General features: G+C 53.6%; 1 protein-coding gene across 1 annotated transcript; it reads right to left on the minus strand.

Annotated features, from left to right (window-relative positions):
• Positions 1–1,364: 1,364 nt before the first annotated feature.
• On the minus strand, positions 1,365–16,188 carry CIMIP2C (ciliary microtubule inner protein 2C). Its single transcript, XM_004418256.2, has 4 exons — positions 16,115–16,188; positions 4,655–4,928; positions 3,508–3,620; positions 1,365–1,509 (listed from the first exon to the last, which is right to left on the minus strand). Exons 1-4 carry the CDS (start codon positions 16,186–16,188, stop codon positions 1,365–1,367), a joined length of 606 nt encoding a protein of 201 aa, XP_004418313.1.
• Positions 16,189–21,838: the final 5,650 nt, after the last annotated feature.

Consider the following 21,838-nt stretch of genomic DNA (forward strand, 5'->3'; position numbering starts at 1 on the left):
AATGAATTTGGCCACCACAGGGACCCTTTGGGGTCTAGCTGCTCAGGGACTCTGGGACACAGGAGAAACCCCTTACAGGGGTCTCTGAGAGCTGTCACATGCCTATCTGATGGGCACATGGTTTTTCTTGTTAACACTGTCCTCAGGAGAGCTGTCTAAACACTGGCTCCCAGGGGAAGGGCTGTTTTGCCCTCATGTGTACTTGAACCTGCAGTGGTCTCCTTGCCTTTAGGTCCTAACTCACCCATGCAGGGATAATAAAGGCCCCGTGGATTGATGGAGTCCCTTGATCAAATCCAGGAGGTGCTGGAATGCTGGAGAACTCCGGTGGTGTGGCTACACACCTGGCCTTAGGTCCCCATCCCAGATCCTCTCTACAGAAGGGCTGTCACCCACAGCCTGTCCCCTGCCCCAGCAGGCAGGAGGCCTCCCAGGAGGTGGGAAGCAGCAGCCTGATAAGAGGAGACACTCCAGACCCTGGACCTCCCAGGCCAGCTCAGGAGTGAGACCCGGGAACCCATTCCCAGTGTCTACTTCTGGCCTAGAGGCTCCTGAAACAGACACTCCTTGAAGAGTGGCTTAGTCCTGGGTTGCTCCCTCCTGTCCCCTTTAGAAACAGTCCCAGATGCCAGATCAGCCTGTCCATACCAGTCTGGGAAGAATGCAGAGAGTGGCTGCTTTCGCGGCTTCTTCTCTCAGGACCACAGGGTCCTTTGGAATCCCAAGGGCTGGGTCATCCCTGCCCCTCGCTCTGCACATGGACCACGAGCAGGGTGTGTAGTGAAAAAACTAGGAATGAGAGTCAGAAAGACCTGGGTTCAAATCCTGGCTGTGTCACTTAAGCTGTGTGAGCTTGGGCAACTTTCCAAACCTCTCTGAGCCTCAGTGTCTTTATCAGTAAAGTGGGGATAATACCACCTCCCTCACAGGTTATTGTGTGGACTAAAGGATCCTGAGGCGGGGCTCAAACAGGAATTCCTTTGCATCTGACACCCAGTGCAATTGTCTGGGGTCACTTCACCCTCATTCTCAGAATGAGGAGGGGCCCAGTGGAAGCAGATGGGAGGTATCTTTGCACCTGAGTGACCTGCCACCAAGACTCAGGAGGCCTAAAACCCCCAGTTCTACCTGCCCCCACCTCAGGGGAGAGGTGGGTGAGCCCAGTAGGTCGCTGAACACTGCCTTTCCTTGGCTTGAACCCCTTGGGCTGAGCTTTCCACAGCCCTTAAGACACAGTGCTGTGTCAGGCGCTGTCCTGCTGTGCCCAGATGCTCCTGGGGCTCAGAGGAGGGGAGCATGGGATGGTCATGGCTAAAGATTTTATTCTAAAAAGCCAACCTGATCAGGCCCATGGCTCCCAGGCATCATGCTCTGAACTCAAAGTAGCAGTCTCTCTTCTGCCGCTCCTGTGGGGAGACCCTCTTCCCCGATGGGAACATCTGGTAGGTCTTCAGGTTCTCAGGGGAGACTCTTAAAAGGTGCCACTTGTTCTTCGGGCTCAGAGGAGGCCTGGGGGTAAGGATGGAGCCATTGTTACGCAGTGTGCCCAGGGGGGTGTGGGGGGGTGAAAAACGCCCAACCTCAGCCCCATTGGCCCATTTTTCAGCCCATGCCAACACTGACCCTGCTGGCTGCTTGTCAACTCATCTGAGAAGTCACCCTGCACTTAAGATCAGAACAACTTGTATCTGCACAATGGTACGGTGGCTAAGAGTGAGGAACACGGGTGTCAGACAGACCTGGGATGGATTCTGGCCCAACTTGTGCTAGAAGTGTACACATGTAAAATGGACTAATGTTGGTACCTCCCTCTTAGCTTTGTTTTGAGGAGTAAATGAGGTCATGCATCTAAAGCACTTAACATAATGCTGGACAAGGAGCACTCAACAAATGTTGTAAGAAATGGTGATGGTGATGATGATGGTGATGGTGATGATGATGATGGTGATGGTGATGATAATGATGGATGGTGATGATGTGGTGATGGTGATGGTGGTGATGATGGTGGTGATGGTGATGGTGGTGATGCTGATGATGGTGGTGATGGTGATGATGGTGATGATGGTGGTGATGGTGATGGTGATGATGATGATGATGGTGATGGTGATGATGATGATGGATGGTGATGATGTGGTGATGGTGATGGTGGTGATGATAGTGGTGGTGATGCTGATGATGGTGATGATGGTGGTGATGGTGATGATGGTAATGGTGATGGTGATGGTGATGATAGCAATGGAACTTAGGGAACAGCAGAGACTTGCCCCAGGCCACAGAGGCCATCAGGGGAATAGCTGAGTGCAGGCACTGACCATTTTACTCCCAATCAACTGGGTGTTGGGCATGCCAACTGTGTTGGGCATGAAGGCATCAGCAGCAGTACAGGCTGCCAGGCAGTTTGGAGGAGGATGAAGGTGGGGTGTCCCAGGCTCCCTGAAGCTGAGGGAGATGCAGATCCTTCCTGGAGCAGTCTCAAGAAGAGACCTGTCCCCAGGAGAGGTCTCACACTGTCTCCAAGGACTGAATGGCTCAGAGCCACCCCAAGGGGTGGAGATGGCCAACCCAGGGTCCTAGATTTGGCGCTGGGAGACTTGGGTTTCCTCCAGGTTCTACCTCCAACCAGACCTGCCACCCGGCACAAGTTCCTGAGACTGTCGCTAAGCCTCAGTTTCCCTAATTATAAAATGGGCCCATCTATCTTGCAGAGAGGAACCTACAGAGGCAGTGAAATCCATTTCTTTAAAAACCATTAAACTCTATGGAAAGGGTTGCTGCTTTATCAATAATGATGATGGTGAGGCTCAGGACTCTTGAGGCAAGCAAGGGATCAGCATGGAGTTGGACACCCAAGATCTGTCCACTGACCTCCTGATGCCCCCGCAGACACCTTGGCAGTTTAGACTTCTGATCTCCCTGCCTGGACGTCAGGAGGGAGAGCAAGGAAATTGCATGCCCAGATTATCTCACAGGGCAGAGCTAGCCTTCCCTGGGAAAAGAAGCTCTCCTGGATAAAAGCAGCAAGGGGCAGGCAGGGAGGAACTTTCATATTTTGTTTGAGGGACAGTTGGACTTGAAAGATATTTTCAAGTCCCTAGGAGAACATTTTCCAAGTCTGCACTGGGCTGGGAGGACGGAATCCCTGCTTTGTCTAGCGCCCTCCGTGTCCGCCAGAGGGCAGCAGCACCCTGCTGCTAGAAGCAGCTGTGCCTGCGTTTGGATGCGTGTAGCTGCAAGGCTGTCATTGCAGGGAGAGAAGTCTGCAGATTCAGGCCAATAAAGATTGTGGGGTTTGCTCCCAAACTCCCAGTGCATCTGGCCATGAAAATGCTCTTCCTGATTCCACCCTCACTCAGGTTCCTGGCACCCCTTCTGAGGCCCTGACCCCCTTGCTCTATAACTGTCGCTACTCATTTCTCAGTCTGAGTCTCTGCTGCCTGCCTGGTTGAGAGCAGGTGCCATGGACGTGTGTTTGTTGAATGCGTGGCTGAAGGGAGGGCAGGCACTCACAGGTCGGTGGGGATGGGGTACCGTGCCCACTCCCTCACAGGCAACACGAAGTAGGGGACCCGGGGCACCACACCCGTCTTGTCTCGATAGTAGTTTCGATGCTGCTGTGCCATCTACAGCTCCACCAAGGAAGAGATGACAAGTTGTTAGTGTGCAGAAGTGACCTCAGGCACCTGCAGTCCTTGCCTGGCTGTACCTGGCCCGGGGATGGGGGCCATTGGCTCTAATGCTCCTGGAGGAGTCCCTAGTTGGGTGTCCTCTTGGAGCCTCGGCTCCTCGTCTATCTAACAGGGATAATGACACTCACCACATCAGCTTTTCTATGGAAAGTAAATGAGACAAGGGACCAGCAGAGGAAACATATGTGAAGCCCAGCTTAGCAGGTGGCACAGGTAAGCTCCGTGTGTGTTCCTTTCTCCCTTTCCCTCCCTCCTGGACAGGGCGTGCTCTGTGCGAGAGCCGAGAGCCGAGGTAGAGGGCAAAGGCCTTCCCAGGCCCACTGAGACAGCCCCTTGGAGTCTGACACCATTGATCTGGTCCTCTCCCTGGGGAGGCTGCCTTCTCATACAGTTCTCCACTCTGGGGACCAGGAGGCACCTGTGTCCTCGAAATCAGGCTGGGAGGGATATTTGCAAGGGAACTGAGGGAGAGAGTGAGGTTTCCAGGCACACAGCAGAGAACGAGCCCTGGCCCCCACTAAGGTGGGCGCACCACTGTGTGCCTGTGGCCCCTTGGGACATGTCTGAACCAGATCCAGAGGAGGCTTTAAGAGCCAGAGGAGCAAGACAATAACAGGGTGTGCACAGGTCCCCCTCCATCCACCTCTCTTCCCCAAGGGCAATCAGGGTCCAGTCCGGGGCTGAGGTTGACTTGGGCACATCCTCAGAGGGCCCATGGAGCAGGGAGGTGTCGGGTGGGCCCCAGGATCCCAGGGGGCAAGAACAGCTGAGAGTTGGGCCTGGAGCCGGGGAGGGCGCTTAGCGGGCCCTTTGCATGTGTGTGATTTGTCCTGTGGGTGAACCTTAAGCCCTTTACTCAGGTAGGAGGTAAGCGAGGGTCCACAGGGCCCAGAGGCGACAGGGCAGAGGTGAGGCAGCGGGAGGGCAGGCCAGGAGGGGATGCAGCAGCCCGCCCCGGGGGAGCCCACCTGGTAGAACCGCGAGAGCTGGGTGGAGCGGTCACTGTCCAGGTTGAAGCGGGTGTAGCTGGGGGTGTGCAGCCAGCGGTCCCGGGTGTGGGCACGGTTACTCAGCACGAAGTTGGGGTTCGGGGAGAAGATGGTGGGGAAGTGGCCGCCTTTGCTGAAGGGAGTGTGGCTCTTCTCCAGGGCTGCGTTGCGTTGGTCCTGGAAGTACTTGAGGGTGGCGGTGCCGTACGGGGCACCAAAGGAGAAGGCCACACCGGGAACATGGCCTTGGTACCTGCCATAGCAGTGGGGGAGGGGAGGGAGAGTTCAGTGAAGGGCTCCAGGGCCAGTTCCAAGAGAGGCCCTTAAAAACTGGGGTGAGGTCAGTGGGCCCCGCTGGTCACCTCTGGGCCTCGAGAGGCTTCCTAAGGTGCACCGCCCAGCTCAGGCCTCTGGGGAAGGACAAGTGAAGGAGACTCTGGGCCTCTTCCTCCGCAGACCTCTAGGACGGTCACCTCTCCAGACCAGAGGCCTACACGGGGGCCAGAACACCTGGGTTCCGGTCCTGACCCCTCAGCAAGTCTGTAGGCCAATCACCCTGCCTCGACGGCCCTCCGTTTACTCAAGGGTTGGCTGGATGATGGAGGGGGCCTCCTCCAGCTCCTCCTAACATTCTGCAGTTATCTCATTAAAGGGAAGAGGCAATATGAGAAGAAGTTGTTGGGGGCACAGCAATGAAATGTGATGGGTGTCAGATGTGTTATGGCCAAGGCCTGGGTTCAAACGCTGCAGCCTTGCCTCCAGTATGACCATGACCTCACCAGGCACCACTCAGACAGCCTGCAGAGCTTGACCAGGTTCTGGAGCTCCGAGAACTTCCATCACCCTCTGCAACCAAGGAGGCCAGTGAGAGGGACAGGAGACAGGTGAGTGGTGACCCTTGGGGACACAGAGAGCACAAACAGACACAGTACACTCAAGCCCCTGGTTAAGTGGCTCACACAGAGAGCCAGAGACTCGCTCTGGCAAAGTGAGGGGAAAGTCACAGACATCAGAGAGCGTGAGTGTCAGAATTTGGGCCAATAACAGAGATCAAAGCTTTTCCAGTCGGCCTGCCCAACGGCTTCCCCTTCGCTCCTCACCCTCTGATACCTGGCCCTGCCCCCGTGATGCCACTGAAATCACTCTTGACAAGGTCACCAACGGCCCTCCTGCGGCACTGGACATTGTCGACCTCTCTTCCTGAAACATTGCTCCTGGTACTTATCACACTGTTCTCTCGTTTTCTGTTGGTTTTCACCTACACCTCTGACCATTCCTCCTCAGTCTCCTTCTCATGATGCTCCTCTTCTGCCCATTTCCTTTGGGGTCTGTCCTGAGCCCACACAGTCTTCCTGGGTGACAGCATCTTCACCTGTGTGCAGATGACCCCTGGTCCACATCTCCAGCCCAGAAGTTCCCTCCAGCTTCAGACTCCAGTATACAGTTGCACACCAGACATCGCCCTGGATGTCCCCCCCGGGCATTATCTCCCACCCTCCCTTCCCCAATAGTCTAGTCCCCCTCAGTGAAGGGCACGCCCCAGATGGCCGAGTCAGAAAATTGGGCATCCATCTCCCTCAGCTTCATCCCTCACGTCCATGCCGTCACCGTGCCCTGCAGCTCCATCTCCACCACCTGAGCTCCAGCCACGTCGTCTGTCACCTGGACTGTGGCAGCAGCGGCCTCCCTGTTCTCCTAACCGCACTCTTACCTCCAACCCACTTTCCGCTCTTCAACCAGACTGAGATTTCTCAAGTCAAATCCGTAGCGTGGCACTCGAGGCCGTCTGTGATCTGACCCCTGCCTCTCTCTGCAGCCTCATCAGTGACCCTACACCCCGGCCGTAAAGAGCCATTTGCAGTTCACTATATGTGACCGCTCTTCCTCCCCTCCTCCTTCCCCTCTTTCTCTTTCTCTCTCTCCCCTGGGTTCTTGCCCTGTGCCTTATGCCATCAGGAATGCCAAACCTGTCCACCTACCCACCCCTGCTCCTTGCCTTTAAGACACCCAAATATCTCCTCTTCGAAGAAGCCTTTCCTTGCCACCTCTTCTAGGGCTTGGTGGGTCCCGCACTCTGTTCCCATTGTACCCTAAACCCCCTCCACGAGCCACATCTCACTCTGTGCTGCTCTTGTCTGCCTCCATCTTTGCTTCCTCCGCTAGACTGGGAGCTTCTCGGGGCAGAGCTGGACCACATCTTACTCATCTTTGGACCCCCAGGTCTCAGTGCCAAGTCTGGCACGTGGTATGTAAGTAGGAAATGTTTATCAAACAAACAAAAAGAGGAATGGTTGACGTCCTACAGTACCAGTGATGTGTACAGTTGGACCTACACACATGAACCCCCGAAAACTAGCGGCCATGCTCCCGGGACCTCCAATCCATCTCTGGAGACCACCTGTTGCTATGCTTGACATCTTACTTTCTCTCAGCTGGGCTCCCTTACCACACATCAAAGCAGTCCCAGGGAGCCCCACGAAGCGAGGGAGCCTGCCAGGCCACTGCAACGCCGCGGGCTTCTCCATTTCAGGAGCTCGTCCTGCACCAGAGGCTAAAGAATGCTGAGGTCTTTGAAGTCAGTGCTTCAATCATCACCTCTGAGGGCTGCTTTGGGCCTCAGTCTCCTCACCAACAGAATCGGTGTTGGACTAGAATTAGATGGCCATGCATGATTTCCTTCTTTAATCTTCAGGTGAAAGGCAAGAAAGTTCAGCACGGTGATTACTGACACCCTTCCAATTGCTTCCCACTGTAGGCACAGTATAGAGTCCTTCCTGGCTCCGGTCCTACCCCCTCAGCAGCTCTGCCTTCCAGGAAACCTGCAGCATCTGAGGTTGCCCAGGCCCGAGCAGGCCGAGGAGGGGAGAGACCCTCCGCTGGACTCAGACCTCTCTCCAGCCTCCCCTCTCTGGTCCCTTGGCTTCTCTCTGCCCTTGATCCCATGACCCTGGTGGTCCTAACCGTCTCCCACCTGCCTCTGCCCTTCTGCTGGCCCCTCCTGTGTTCCCTGCTGACGGCCACGTCTCCTGTCCTGGAAAGATGGTGCAGTTGGTGAGTGCCTGGGAGCCTGTGTGCTCATCTTGGCCACTTCCAGGACAGAGTCCTCCTCTTCGCCATGGCTTGCCCCCTCCTGGGTCTAGGCCCCCTCCCTCCTGCCTCACCTAAGGCCTCACTCCCCCAGTTGGTCCCTCCCTGTTTCTCTCGGCCTCTGTCCTTCTCCTTGTCATCTGTAATCTCTTCTTCTCTCTCGGCTTCTCCCCTTTGCCTACAAACATGCACAATTTTGTGCATTTTCCCTAGATTACAAAATTCTGTGGTACGCCTTGCTGCATTCTCACATACCACGCTTTCTCTTCCTTTATTTCTGAATTTCTCTAAGGAACACTCTGTACTTTCTGCCTTTATTTCTTCGTCTCCCATTCTTGCCTTGATCTCCCTCAGTCTGACTTCTGACCCGCCACTTAAATGTGAACCTGTACTTTTTCACTAAGGTCACATAAGGTCATCCAATTGCCAAATCCAATGTCCTTGGCTCACACTGTGTCTCTGCAACAGTCACTCTGATGAAGACACTGGTTTGGAAGAAACATAACCTGAGAAGTAGAAGCAGAGTTCCTGCGAGTTCTTTGTGCTACGTATGAAACCTAATAAAAATATAAGTTCAATAATTGACAAGTCAAAGACAAGAGGTAGGCAGATGCTTCTTTCTTCCTTCACGCCAGTGAGTCCTTCCATGGGGAGGGAGCTCCCCGTGGAAGTTTCTCCGTCCCCTACCTGCCCTTCGATGTTGGAGGTGGAGGAACATCTGACTGGTGGGTTGAAGGGAAAAAATGGGGCTTGTTGAAGCCCACCCCCCCCCCTTTTCCTTGGAAGCAAGGAAGCCCACACCACTCCTCCATGCCCTGTTTTGGGCGGACACATTCTGCCCTTCAGGAGGAAAGCCTGCCCCAATCCAGCCCTGCCATCTCACTCTGGGGTTCAGCATCAGCCCCATTCTCCAGTATCAGCCTTCACTCTTTTATCTTATTTCTCAAGTGGTTCAGAACATAGGGAATGAAAGAGGTGCTGCCAAACACCAACAAAAAGATAATACAGTGACAGAATGAAAACTAAGGAAAGGTTGTCTACAACATCCTTTATGGAAAAGAGCATGGCCCAAGAATATCAAACTGGCCCAGTGGTCAATCAGGTATAAAAGTAGCTGCTGGTCCTTTCCCAGCATAAGAGAACTCAGGAAATAAAGAACCCATAGGCTCTTCTTGAAAGCGGTGTCAGTGACAAAATCCTGCCAACTAAGAGATGATTCAAAAGAAAAAAGTACTCAGTAATGTAGAACCTCTGTTGGAATGACTGGTGGTTAGGTTCAGATCTATTTAAGTACAGAACTAGGAATAGCAACTAGGTGAGGGCTGGTTGCAGAATAGAATGTAAATGTTATAAAACCTGTCAAAGTAAAAAATAATTTAAGCAACAAAAATTGGGGAGCGGGTGGAGGGGAGATGGGAGTGCACTTACTAAGAATTTCTAAAGCAGAGTCAACCCATGGCATCTAAAATTGAAACACATTAAAAAAAAACCCCACAATATAATGACTCTAACCCTTCAATGGTTTTCATTCTGTCTCTCTCTCTAGATCTTTAGAGGGATCTTTTAGGAACTAATATCTAAATATCTAAAATGAACTACCATTTATCTAAAGTCTAGGTTCTTCCATTTTACTTCAGTATCTTTCTCTTCAGTCAGGTTATAATAAGATTAAATTTCATACTTTCCATTTTGAAATAGCAAATATGGTATGATCATGTTTTGATAAAATTGCTTCATCTATCTTTCTATTCATCTATCCATCTACCCAACCATCTAGTCTTTTATCTGAATATACACATAAAAAGAAAACTAGAATGAAGTTCACCAAATGCTAACCCTAGGTGTTTAGATTTGGGGTGGCTTGTTGCTTTCTTCTTTGTACATGTACCAAATTTTTTTAAAAAGAGAGTCAGATGGCATTAGAGTTACTTTATTGGAACCCACTGCGTGTTGGCACAATGCTAGGTGTCGGGAATACAAAGGTCCACACGCTCAGCCTTCCTTCCTCACACCTACCCCCTCATTCAGTATTTATTGAGTAATGGGCTTGTGGGAGAGGTCTGTGCTGGTGGTCAAGGCTCTAATGCTATTAAACATAAGGAGGGGAGGCCCATTCCCACGGGGGAGGGGAGTATTGGTGGAGCTCCGTGAAGAGCATTCCACTGGGTGAGGCTTTGAGGAGAACCTCAGTGTGGAGGGGGATAGACTGAGGTCTGGCTCTCTTCCTCTGCTCACCTCTGAGGTGCTGGTGTTGCCCCAGAGTCCTCTTTTCAAGGACCCACTCCCTTGGGAGAGCTCGCCCATGTTAGACTTCCAACACCGAGGACGCTCAAATCTGTGTCTCCGGCCCCAACCCTTCTCCCCTACAGATCCACACACCCAGCTGTCCACGCAGGGCTTGCCCACGGGCGCCAGACTCAGCATGACTGAAACTAGCCTGCTCCTCCTCCTGGATATCCCTGTCCTGGTTAACGCCACCCCCACCCACCAGAATCTACCAGAATCCACCAGAAACCGGGAATCACTTTGCCATCTTCCACATCCACCCTCTCCCTAAGTGCTGCTTTTGCTCCCTCCTTCACAACCTCCTCACTGCCCTCCTCTGTCCCACTGCCACAAGCCTTCCTCTTCGCTCACCTGAATAGTCTCAGATCTCCTATCTAGTATCCTAGACCAAGTTTCACCCCCTCCAGCCTGCTGTTCATGCCAATGCCAAAGCGATCGTTCTCAAACACACATCAGATCACCATGGCTCACCTCCCTCTTCTCACTTCCCCACAGGTGCCCTATGCCCCGGAAGTGTTACTTACATCTCTGGGGCCCCATATGCTCTCCAAGCCTCCAAGGCTTCACACACATTTCCTCCACCTGGAATGACTGTCTCCTCCTGCCCCTCGGGCAGTTCCCACTCACTCAACGAGCCAGGGCTCTCTGTAGCCTTCCCTGACCGCACACCCTCTACCTAGTATCTCTACTTCATGTTAGGATTGTCATCCTCCATCCACACTCAGATCCACATTAGTTCATCTCCTCTGCTAATTTGTGTTCTCATTTATCCTCAGCACCTACATAACACCTGACACATGACAAGTGCTCAATCAACGTTTACTGGAGGAGGCAGAAGTCCAGAAACGCGGTGGGGAACCAGGCCCTGGAACGCTGTTTTAAAAGGGGCTTGGTTCTGATCTGTAGAGCACATGCCGGCACAAAGCATCCCACCCACGGGGCGTTTGGGTTCCTCGGAAGAAAGGAGCTATAGAAACGTGACGTGTTCCCGTGATTCTTCTCTCTGCCACCCCCAAGCTCTCTGCCATACTCCTCCTCTGCTCCCTGCTTCTCCACCTTCTCTGAATGCCAAGATATTTGCATCCCAATAGAATAGAAGCCCTCTCCTCCACAATCCTCCTAAGGTTGTGCCTGGATTCCGGATTCCGTTCAGAACTTGCTGCTCAGGGAGGGGGCGCATGTGCGCACGCACGTGTACCTGTTCATTTAGTTAGCACTCAGCGGGCATACCTTGCCTAGCTCGGTCTATGTCCATTATATGCACTTGCGTTTGTGTGCCTTTAGCACGACCCTGTGAAGTCCCACGGTTGAGCCTTCCCAAGGCCCATTTTTGTTGGTTGTGTAGCTGACCAAGGTGGAGAGAACAGAGGCAACTGGCAAGTTTCATAACCGGACATCAAACAGTCCCTATGGCGCTGCCACCCCTCCTCCTTGACCCTTTCATCTGTCCCTGTCCCCCAACCACCTGCACGTCACATAAGCTAGGAGACAGCGCTCAGCGGGCCCCTCCGCAACGATCACGTGTGCATCCTAAAGTCCATTGTGGTTACAGTGCGACAGGGAAACGTCCCTCCCTGCCTCTTAATAGCACTGGTTGGCCCCATAGCTAACATTAAAATTAATTACCATGAGCCATCCACGATCCCACGAGCAGCCTTATTAACTAATTAACTTGTTTCTATTCAACGTGTTCTCATTCCGCAGGCACCCTCTTCTCTACCACGCTTCCTGCTGAGTACAATTCTGATCAGATCCTTCTCCTGGGCAAAAACCTTCAAGGGCTCCCCATTGCCTATGAAATTAAGAACAAACCAGGCCAGGCGCTCAAGGCCCTGCCTGCCATGGGCCCGGTGAGAGGTCTTTCCAGCCTGATCATCCACTTTCAGATCCCAGCTTTTCAACCCCAGCCAGATAAGCCATTTGCTGCTTTGGAAGCACATCCTGCGGGTACCTCCACCCATGCCTTTCCTCAGGCCATAAGCTCCATCCAGAAGATGCTTCTCTCCTCCTCTCCTCGCACTGTGATCTTACCCATCTTTCAAGGTATATTTCAAATACCCCTTTTCGTGGAGCCTCTTCTGACCCCCCATAGACCACGTCTGTCCCCTCCACTGAAACGCCTTCGCTCCTGGTGCCTCTCTTATGTCTCAGTTCACATTCTGCTGTGCTGTAATCACCCGGGCCCTTAGCATAGTCTTTCTTTCTGAATCATAAACTCCGTGGGGAGAGAGGGCTGTGTTCTACCCCAGTTTGCATCCCTGGCATTCCTGGTACTCAGTAGATGCTCTGTAAATATTTGTTGAATTGAACTGACAAATGGAGGCACACTTTTATGGGCTGATGATTCTTCTGGAGAGAAGGAGGGTCCCTGTTACAAAGCCCAGGTCTCCAGGGCCCCTGACCCCCTGTTCTCAGGAAGGCTCCCCAGTTCCCCAGGGTTGTGAGGGGCATCATCACCTATCTTGGCACACGGGGGCTCCTACATCCTCCTGGGCAGATGGCCTTTGTTTCATACCCCAGGATGCACTGGCCTGTCTTTGGGGCTGCACCTCCAGTGCCAGGGCCTGGGCTAAAATGGAAGGGGCTTCGAAATGCAACTGCCAAATCCTCCTTTCCCCTTGCTCGGCCCACAGAGGTGTCAGGCCTGAAGAATCTGGCAAGAGCAGGTGAGAGTTTACTAGAGGCAGCTTGTACCAGCTCATACTGGCTCAAGAAAGCCAATTACCAAATTTTTAGGATTTTTGCAAGCCCGTTGTTAAACAAGCCAGTATTAAAAATTAAATTATAGAATTAAAGAAATTATATTGAAAATGAGGGTAATAAATATTCAAAACTAATTCTATTACTGTATTTTACTATTGTCTGTATTCTACTGTATCTGTATGGTGGCATTACTGTACAGCGGTGTGCTATTGCACATCTCTTCCCAGCTCTGCCTTTTGACACCATGTTGATAGCTTGAAATCAGCTATGGCGGGAGGGTGTATACCACGGATAATGGGTGAATGCTACAGATCAAGGCTTTTTCCCTCCAGAGAGCTGGTTGTTAAACATTTACCAGTACACCACTGGGTGTGCAGGTCTATTGTACTGGGCTTCTGGGGAAGGGGACATAGCCACCTTCATGAGACCACTCTCTTGACAATGGCAGGTGTGGAATGTACTGATTTTAGAGTCCTGAGGTCCCTGAGGCAGATCTGGGCACAGCTGCCATTCCAGGCAGATGGAGGCAGGGGCTGGGGTGCAGTCCCCTGTGCTCACTCCTGGTGAAAGCCTCTGGGCGGGAGCTCTGGGCACCAGGGCCAGTAGCAGTCTGGGCACGGATGAATGCACAATGGCAGGTCAAGTGTTGGACTGAGAACCTGGTGAGGTGTGACGGGAAGCAGACAGCAAGGGGATGGATACCGCCTAGATCTGACCTGCAAGCAGGAGGCACAGGGTCTCGCTGAGGCCAGTCTCATCCCTTAAGAAGCCTTACAGTCCCAGGAACTCTGACCCAAGAGTTCCCTGTTCACTGCAGTGATGGCACACAGGCCAGAGAGTGGCAAGGTGCCTGAGGGCTATGCCACCCGGAGCAGCAAGGGACCAGATGGAGCACCCTGGCCAACTAGTCTGAAGACCAGTGTCCTATTTCCCTCGGTACCTAGAATCATGCCTTGAACATGCAGCGATTGAACTAAAGATAATAGCTAACAATTGGAGGGGTTGGGGAGAGCTGGGGTGTTGAAGTCACAAAGACATGGCTGGGCAACTTACTGAATGATCTGGGGCAAGCTGCTCATTTCTCATCTGGGTTGTTCCAAAGGTTTTTAAAAAAGGTTTGTAAAGAGCCCAGTACAGTGGCACATAGTCAGTGCTCATACATGGGGGCTCAGGGTGTTACTACAGGCTGTCAGGGATCTGGTTCCAGCCCAGCTCTTCCCTCATCAGCCTGGGGCTCAGGCTAGTTCCCCCTAAACCTCAGTGACCACATCTGGAACGGGAGTGGGCTGGGTTACATGATCTCTGAGGTCCTTACCACTGTGAATATTCTCTGCCTCTCTGAATTAAACTGGTAAGGGGGATGATTTGAGCGTCAGAAGAGACTGGTTGTACTGAAAATCCTGTAATTAATGTTTGAAAAGACACACAAAAATAATAATTATCCAAGTGTGGCGGGGAATCTTGGATTCTTTCATTAAGTTAACAAAAATGAGGTAGCATTTAGAAACATAAGACAACTCAATTCATTCCTCACTGATGAGAATCTTGAGGGAGAGCATATCCCTCCCCGAAAGATCCAGCTGAAAAAGCAGCAGATACAGGCTCAGCTGTTCAAACTAGCTCGTCCGGGCTTGGAGCCTTATTCATGATTCACTTGTTATCACAATTTCTAGATCAATCACAGGACAGGGAGCTCAAGGGAACTGCAGACAAGTGGTGTGGATAGAGAAGTATCCTGGGATTGCTTCTGAAACATGCAGCTCCCCTCCCTCTCCAATCCCAGACAGAGTGGGGGAACCATTGGGGAGGGTTAGGTTCCAACTAGAGACAGTGGGGGACTTAAGAAAAAAATATGTCAATGTATAAAATCAAACATCATGACAAACACCCAGAATATGGTGTAAACACCACTATCCAAGGCTGCAAAGACGGCTTTGAACTAAACCTTATGTATTTACAGACTGGGAACCCCTCAAGGGCAGCCCCCTCCTTGTTTGTCTAACACCTGGCACATTTCTAGCACTCAACGAAGGAATGAAAGAATTAATAGGAAAATCCTAAATCACCCTTTCTAACACACCTGGCTTGACTTCAGGCAGACCTGGTCAATCAGCTTTGTCTGATGGGAACCAAAGTAGCTTTTGAGCTCCCCAAGGCCCAGAGAAATGTCCTGTCCACAAATGGGCTGGATTAAAACGACTGCACCAGCTCCTAGTTACTGCACTGCCTCTGTGTGCAGAAATGATTTTAACAGTACAGCCCCTCGATGTCTTGCTTATTCTGCTTCAAAACAATCCAAACTTCATACAAAATATACTGCAAAGTCTTTTCCTCATTTTGCAGCCTGTTGGGTTTGCAGGAGAGAGCAAGTGTTTTTTTTCCACCTGCATGGAGACCCTGCAAGCAGAATTCTTGAGACATTAATTTCATTCATTCATTCATTCCATACCATTCCATTCCATTCCATTCCTCAGATTTGCTGATCCTGTGCAGGATGCTTCTCAGAATCTAGCCTCTGCCCTCCATGCCCATGTGACTGGTGGGAGAGAGAAGACAGTCTCACACTCTGGAAGAGAAGGTTGGGAGTGGAAATCTCAGACCCTTTGGGAGAAAGGGCCAAAGAATGGAAAGGAACAGTCAGATTTGCATCTTGGATGTTTGGGGCTTGAAAACATCCAGAGAAAGGAAAGGCAGCTTTGACCCTGCGTCTGAAAATGCTTCGGGCAAGGCAGCTCCGGGGGCTGGGAAGCTTTCAAAGCCAGCACTCCGTGAGGATTAAGTGAGATCAGTGGGGGACCCGGCCACAAAGTCCGGTGGATAGCGCACACTACTAAACATTACTGCCCATCCTGCCTCGCCAGATTCTTCCATAACACCCCAACCTGGGAGACCCACCGGGTCTCCTTTGCTCCTTCAGCCGACAAATACTTATCCTGCGCGAATCCCAGATGCCGCGCACTGTGCTGCGGCCTCCAAGAGCCTGCTCCCTCCTCGGGACTCCTCCCACTCTCGCTCCCGCCGGCGCCTCTCCAAACACGAAGCCAGCACGGTGTCTCCCTCTCCTCCGCTTACCTCGACCCCATCCACTGTTACCCCGGGCCAGGTGTGCTCGGCGCTTCTAGGGACCAACGTCCCACGAAGGGGGATCTGAAGAGGCCCCCCGCTCACGCCCAGCTCTGCTCTGTGAGCGCGCAAACCCCTGTGAAGGCCACAGAGCCAGGGGAAAAATTGACGCCCGGTTCTTTCAAACCCCAAAGCCGCGGGGGCGGATTTCGACGACCAAGAGGGGTTTTGCGGAGGGGGAAGGGAGAGGACGCCCCCGGGGGCAGGTTCAGGCGGGGCCCGGGTGCACGGCGGCCTTACCCGGGCATGAGGCCGGGGGGCACGTAGGTGGCATTGAATTCGGTAAGCAGGGTGCCCGCGCTGCGGGAGGCCATGGTGGGTGCGGCGAGCACGCAGCGAGCCCCCGGCGCTCCAGGCTCTCGGCCCGACGGTAAACAGCCCGGGGTCACCCGGCAACCGCGCGCCTGGCAACGCCAGTGGGGCTGCGCCGCCGCCGCGTTCCCGGGCCCCGCGCCCCGCTCGCTGTCCCCTTCCTAGAGCAGCCCCGCGGGGCGCGCCCAGAAGATGCCCCCGCATCGCCACGTGCTCTCATGTGGACCCCGCAAACGGCCGCTCCCGTCCAAGCTCAGCTTTCACATCCAGGAATGGAGGTGTGGTGACGTTCAGATGCGGGATAGAGATGGAAACTCGGGGGGGAACGGGCAGCTGGATGCGCCCTAAGTGTCCTGTCCGCTGCAAGACTCACGGTGACCCGGCTTGGAACGCCCTCACTTTGGAGGCGGCGCAGAAAGCAGCAGCCCCGTCGCGGCTCAGCCCCAGGGCCCGAGTGGCGCAGGGGCCCCATGAGCCATCGCTCACCTCTGCTGCCCGCCGCGCCCTGGTTCCCCAAGGGACATTTTTTTTCCCATTAATTTCTCATCTCTCCCTGGGAACTTCCTTCTCACCTCGTCTTGCGCCCTGAAAGTACTCCACAAGAGTGGTTTATAAGTAAAAGGCACAAAACAAACCGTGAAAACGTCCAGGTGTGTGGTTTATGTTTGTCCCCAATTCCACAGTTCAGTGGGCCCGGCCAATCCACAGAGTTGGCGTGTTTGCTCTGGAGAGCAAACCTTCGGAAGCCCACGCGAGGTTTTCCTTGTAATAATGCCTCTCGCCCAACACTCGGATTTCTCCAGTGACCTTCACATCAGCCCAGGGCCTTGTGTAGGGCAGGGCAGGGCCTTAGGTCCTTAATTAGGAGAGGAGGGTGTGGTGACAGGCTCCAAGGTGCCAAGCTCTTTGTGACTTGGACCCCAACCTGCCTCCCCGGCTCCCCTTCTGGCACGCAGTCCTGGCGTTAATGAGAGGGCTCGGCAGTTCACCCTTGCCCTCTGCAGTCTCAGGATGCTCAGGGAGCACCCTGTCGGGTGAGGAGAGTTGTCCTCACAGTTTGACTCTGCGAATGGCAGCTGATGAAGACCACACACACTAATGAGCTCACAGGATGCTGTTGCAACTGGAACCCTCAAAAGACTTTCTCTGACAGATAGCAGCGGAATCAGGGGAGCCACAAGCTTCCAAGAGGTACAGGAAGCAGGAAGCCTGAGGCCTGGGGAGGAAAAGGACCTGAAGAGGAAGGAGTGGCTGCAAAGGAGGTGGAAGGACTCTCCACTCATCCTTCAAAATGCAGTCATATCTGTATATTTCTAAATTCTCCATGTGAAACATAGGCTACAATAAGAAAAACGTTAGTAAAAGTTGTAAAAGAACCACCATCAGTTCGGGTGTGCCATAGTCCGGGATGGCGTTTCTAAGGACCCCCACCCCTACCTGGGAGAGGTTGAGTGCCCACTCCCTCCCCCTATTCATGGCTTCCAGCTGGCTCTGCCCTCGGACCCATCACCCTGGTGTCTGTCTCCTAGTCCATCTGACTCTTCTGCTTGAGGTCCAGTACTGTGTCATATTCATCCCTGAATCCCCAGCACGTGGTTCTAGAAGTTCAGTACATGTTCACTGAATGGATTTTATACTAAGAGTTGTTGAAATGGGTAATGTCAGGAGAGTAGAAATTAACAAGTGGGATCTGGCTTAGGTTTCAGAAGATGGGCTGGCTCAGCTAAGGGGTGCTATGTGTTGGCAGGATGGAATTGCTACCATTTCATAGATATGGAAACTGAGGTTCAGCAAAGCTTAATGCCTTACCTAGGGCGAGTTCATGGGCTTGTTCCTAAAGATGCACAGGTCTGTAGGAGGCCCCATGAAACACCCTCTCCAGGAGAGAACCTCCAGAGGGCTTAGGGAGAAGATGGATTTTTTTTCCTATCAAGTGCTACCAAGCCTTACAAACACAGACCACCTGACAACATCGTGGATGGAACATGCTAGTGAGTTTAGTTTCTTAAAAATGAGACATTAAACTTATCTAGTTTTTAAAAAATTTAGACATTCACATGTATTCAATAAATACAATATTCTAGAATATTCTTTAATTTAATATGGTTAGATAAAAGTGAGAAAGGAGAGCAGGAATTGAGGAAGGAAAGAGGGAGAAAGAAATAGAACATAAAAGAGAGAAAAAATAGGGCAAAGTAGCAAGGAAACATCTCAAAGGAGGGAAGGAGGCTCTTGTGACATCCTGCAGGTCACTTGGACTGTGGAATTCAAAGGGAGTAACCTCTTGTTAGCAAGCTGTGCAAATTTAATATTTCTCTTTAGACTCTGTTTCGGGTAGGTCCCCAAGCTCACCCTTTTATCCTGTCAACATTCACTGGGCATTCTCTATACACAGGATTCGGTGCGAGGCTCTGGGGATGCCAAGATGCAGTGCTCCAGCGTCTCCCAGTGAGAGGGAGGGAAGGTAAGTGGAGCAGCCCAATAAAGGAGTGAGATGGGAGGGGTGGGGGCAGCACGGACGAAGACCCTAACCCAGCCTGGGTGTGGGTGTGGGTGTGGGTGTGGGTGCAGAGGCACTTCCAGGAATGGACACCAGTTGGGCTGAGTCCAGGGGAGAAGGTGGGGGGGGAGGGTAGGGGCATTCCTTGCTGAGCAAACAGCAAGAGCAAGGGTGCAGTTGGCTCTGTAAAGGCTCCAGGTTTGGGGATCCCAGCCTCCAGAGTCCCTTTCCCTGTGAGCCCCTCCTGGGGTATGTTGCTAGAAGAAAGGAGGGGGCAGTTCTCCTTTGGTCCTTGGAAATTCTGCCACAGGCATCCCTTTTCCCAGTCCTAGCAGACGCTGCAGCCCATCTCACCACTCCAGCCTTCTTCATCTCCAGGCCCTGGAGCGGGGCTGGGTTACTGCCCTGCGCCTTAAGCTTTGCCCTTAGTGGAACATAAGCCTCTGAGGCCTTCACAGTCAGGCATCTCCAGTCATGCTTAGCCCGGCTCCTGTGCTCCCCTCAGGCAGCACCTCCATCCTCTCAGAGCAGGCGGTCAGGACCAGGCCTTTTAGGGGCAAGTACCTTCCCTTATTCTCTTAGGGCTCCCATTTCTGACACCAGCCACCAAGCACAGCCTTGATGTTGTCTAGTAGATGTTGATTTTCCAGCTGGGGGGCCCTGGGTTGGAATTTCTACATGGCACCAGCAGCCCTGGTGGCCAACTTGACTGTGGGGGAGGTGGCATGGATCACCCCAAAACACCAGTGTAACGGTCTAGCTTCCTGTGCACACGGATCATGAAGTTCCTTCTCCCCTATGGGAGGGGGTGCTCCCAGCCACACGCCCACCCCTTCCACACTCATACCCACCCACTCCCATCTGCCCATTCCTGGTGGCAGAGGAGCTTGCCCAGCAGGGCAGGTAGAGTCTCACTGAGAGGAGGGCAGGCAGCTCTGCTCCCGGAGCTGGGAGAAGACACCTGAGGCTGGACAGGGCTTTATCTAGGAGCAGGCGGCTGCTGAATAATGAATTCCGACTCTGTGTCTGCACTCCCAGGCTGCATGCTGGGTGCACAACACACACACACAAGTACACACACGCTAGGCTGACAACTTGGAGGGGTGGGGGCTGGCAAGGCTGCGAGTCTCCGTGAGTCGCTGGAAGGAGCAGCTCCACTCCGTTGCCTTGGTCTCTGTGGGCAGCATCAGAGGGGGCGCAGGGGGAGGAGGCGGCGGCAGAGAGGAGGGAGGCGTGAGCCACGCTCCACTGGCTGGCTCCTTCACTGGCTGCTCCCGCCTGACGGTGCCCAGTCTCTCTGCACCAGCATGGCCCTGCTCGTCCACCTCAAGACGGTCTTGGAGCTGCGGGGCAGGGGCGACCGGATCGCCAAAGTGACTTTCCGAGGTAGGGAAGCCCCTGTCTTATGGGGACCCCAGCTCTGGGCTGGCAGGAATAGGGGAGGGCTGGGAGGATGGATTGGAAAAGTTCTAGAGGGTTGGGGCAATGGGGCTTTTCCTGGGCAGCCATCTGCCCCTGGCCTGACTGGCCACTGTGATTTCTTGAAGATCAGGGTCCCCGTGTTTTCACATCTGCCTCTGTCTGTCTCTCCCGGTGTTTGCCAATGTGCCAGTGCCTTGGTGGGGTGTGGAGCCCTCTGCCTGCTGGGGTCCTGGAGAGGCAACAGTGAGGACCCCACCCCTGGGCTCAGGGGGACCCGGGGCTGAGAGGCTCAGCCCTGCAGAGCCTTCTTGGTCCCCTCCTCCTCTCATCTCCTCCTGCAGGTTGGTTTCCTTGGGCACAGAGTGGGGGTGGGGTCTGCAGCCTGGAAGACCCAGGACGGCTCCTAGAAACCAGACAGCCAGTAGCTCTCTGGGCCCCAGCATGATGAGGATACTGTTGGCTTCTCACAGATCTATCTGTGGGCAGGCATCCTGCAAGACCCACTAGCCTCCCCCTCTGTTGGTTCTTTTCCTATCCTCCTTCCCACTCATGTACCCAGCGAGCATTTACTATGATCTGTGGGCCAAGGGGGGCTGAGCATGACCCAGGCCCTGCTCTCAAAGAGCCCATATCGGTGGGGTAGGAGGACCAGTGGGCAGACAAGTAGGACAGGTGTGTGATATGATGAGGATGGGGACCAGTGTAGCATGCAAGCTACAGAAGCAGCACCCTCACCCAGGCTGGGGACGGCATGGTCAGGGAAGCCTTCCAGGAGGAGGTGACACTCAGCTGAAACCTGAGGGACAAGCAGGAGGGAGCAAGGTGAGGCAGTGAGTACAAAGCAAGCAGAGGAGACAGGACACCCAAGGCTGGGAGAGGAGGTGGAATACGGAAACAGACAGAAGCTCCATGAGGCCGGAGCCCAGAGTGGGTGCAGGAGCTGAGGTGGGAGAGGCAGGCAGAGCCAAGGAGGCGAGGCTGGCCTTTACTCCGAGGACGGTGGGCAGCCCCTGAAGGTTTTAAGTAGGGAAAGGCAAGGCCAGGCTTACCTCTGCTTTTTACCCACCCACCTCTGCCTCTGCCTGGACACAGCCCAGCCCTCTGGGCTAGGGGCATCTCTGGCAGCCTTTGACCGAAGGCCAGGGGACTCCTCTCTAGACATGGCCCCTTCTAACCAGAGAGGGGTCTGAGAGTGGGGGTGGGGTAGAGGAGGAGCTGAGAGAACCCCACCAGATTAAAGAGCAAAGTGGGCATCGAGGCCCAGGCTGGACACACATCTGCGCCTGTGTCAGGAGGGAGAGGTGAGACCACGGGGCAGCCTTCCCCAGAACTCTCCAGCAGCAGCCCCGGCACCCTCATCACCCTCTCAGTCAGCCAGCTCTGGGCGCAAGACCCTGGGCTGTTCACATTGAGGCCTGCTGTGCACAGGGACAGGCAGGGGTGGAGGGGATGGCAGTGTCCCTGCTGGTGGGAAGGAGAGGAAGGTGTGGGCCAGGCTGCCTGTTGCTTCCCACACTAGCCCGACAACTGCCTTCTCTGCAGCGCCCTGGATCTCCGCGTGCCACCTGCCGGCTCCTGCTGGCTTTAGAAAAAGCAAGTGCATCTTTTCATCTGTGAAACGTGTCCCTGTGTTGGACAGACAGCACAGTACTTAGCTGTTTAGCTACAGGTCGCTCTGTTGTTGCAGCTGTGACAGGACAGTCCCAGGCTGCACAAACCTGTCTCATTTG

This window comes from Ceratotherium simum, chromosome 11, assembly GCF_057802395.1.
Source record: "Ceratotherium simum simum isolate JZ-2026a chromosome 11, ASM5780239v1, whole genome shotgun sequence".
Lineage (NCBI taxonomy): Eukaryota > Metazoa > Chordata > Mammalia > Perissodactyla > Rhinocerotidae > Ceratotherium > Ceratotherium simum.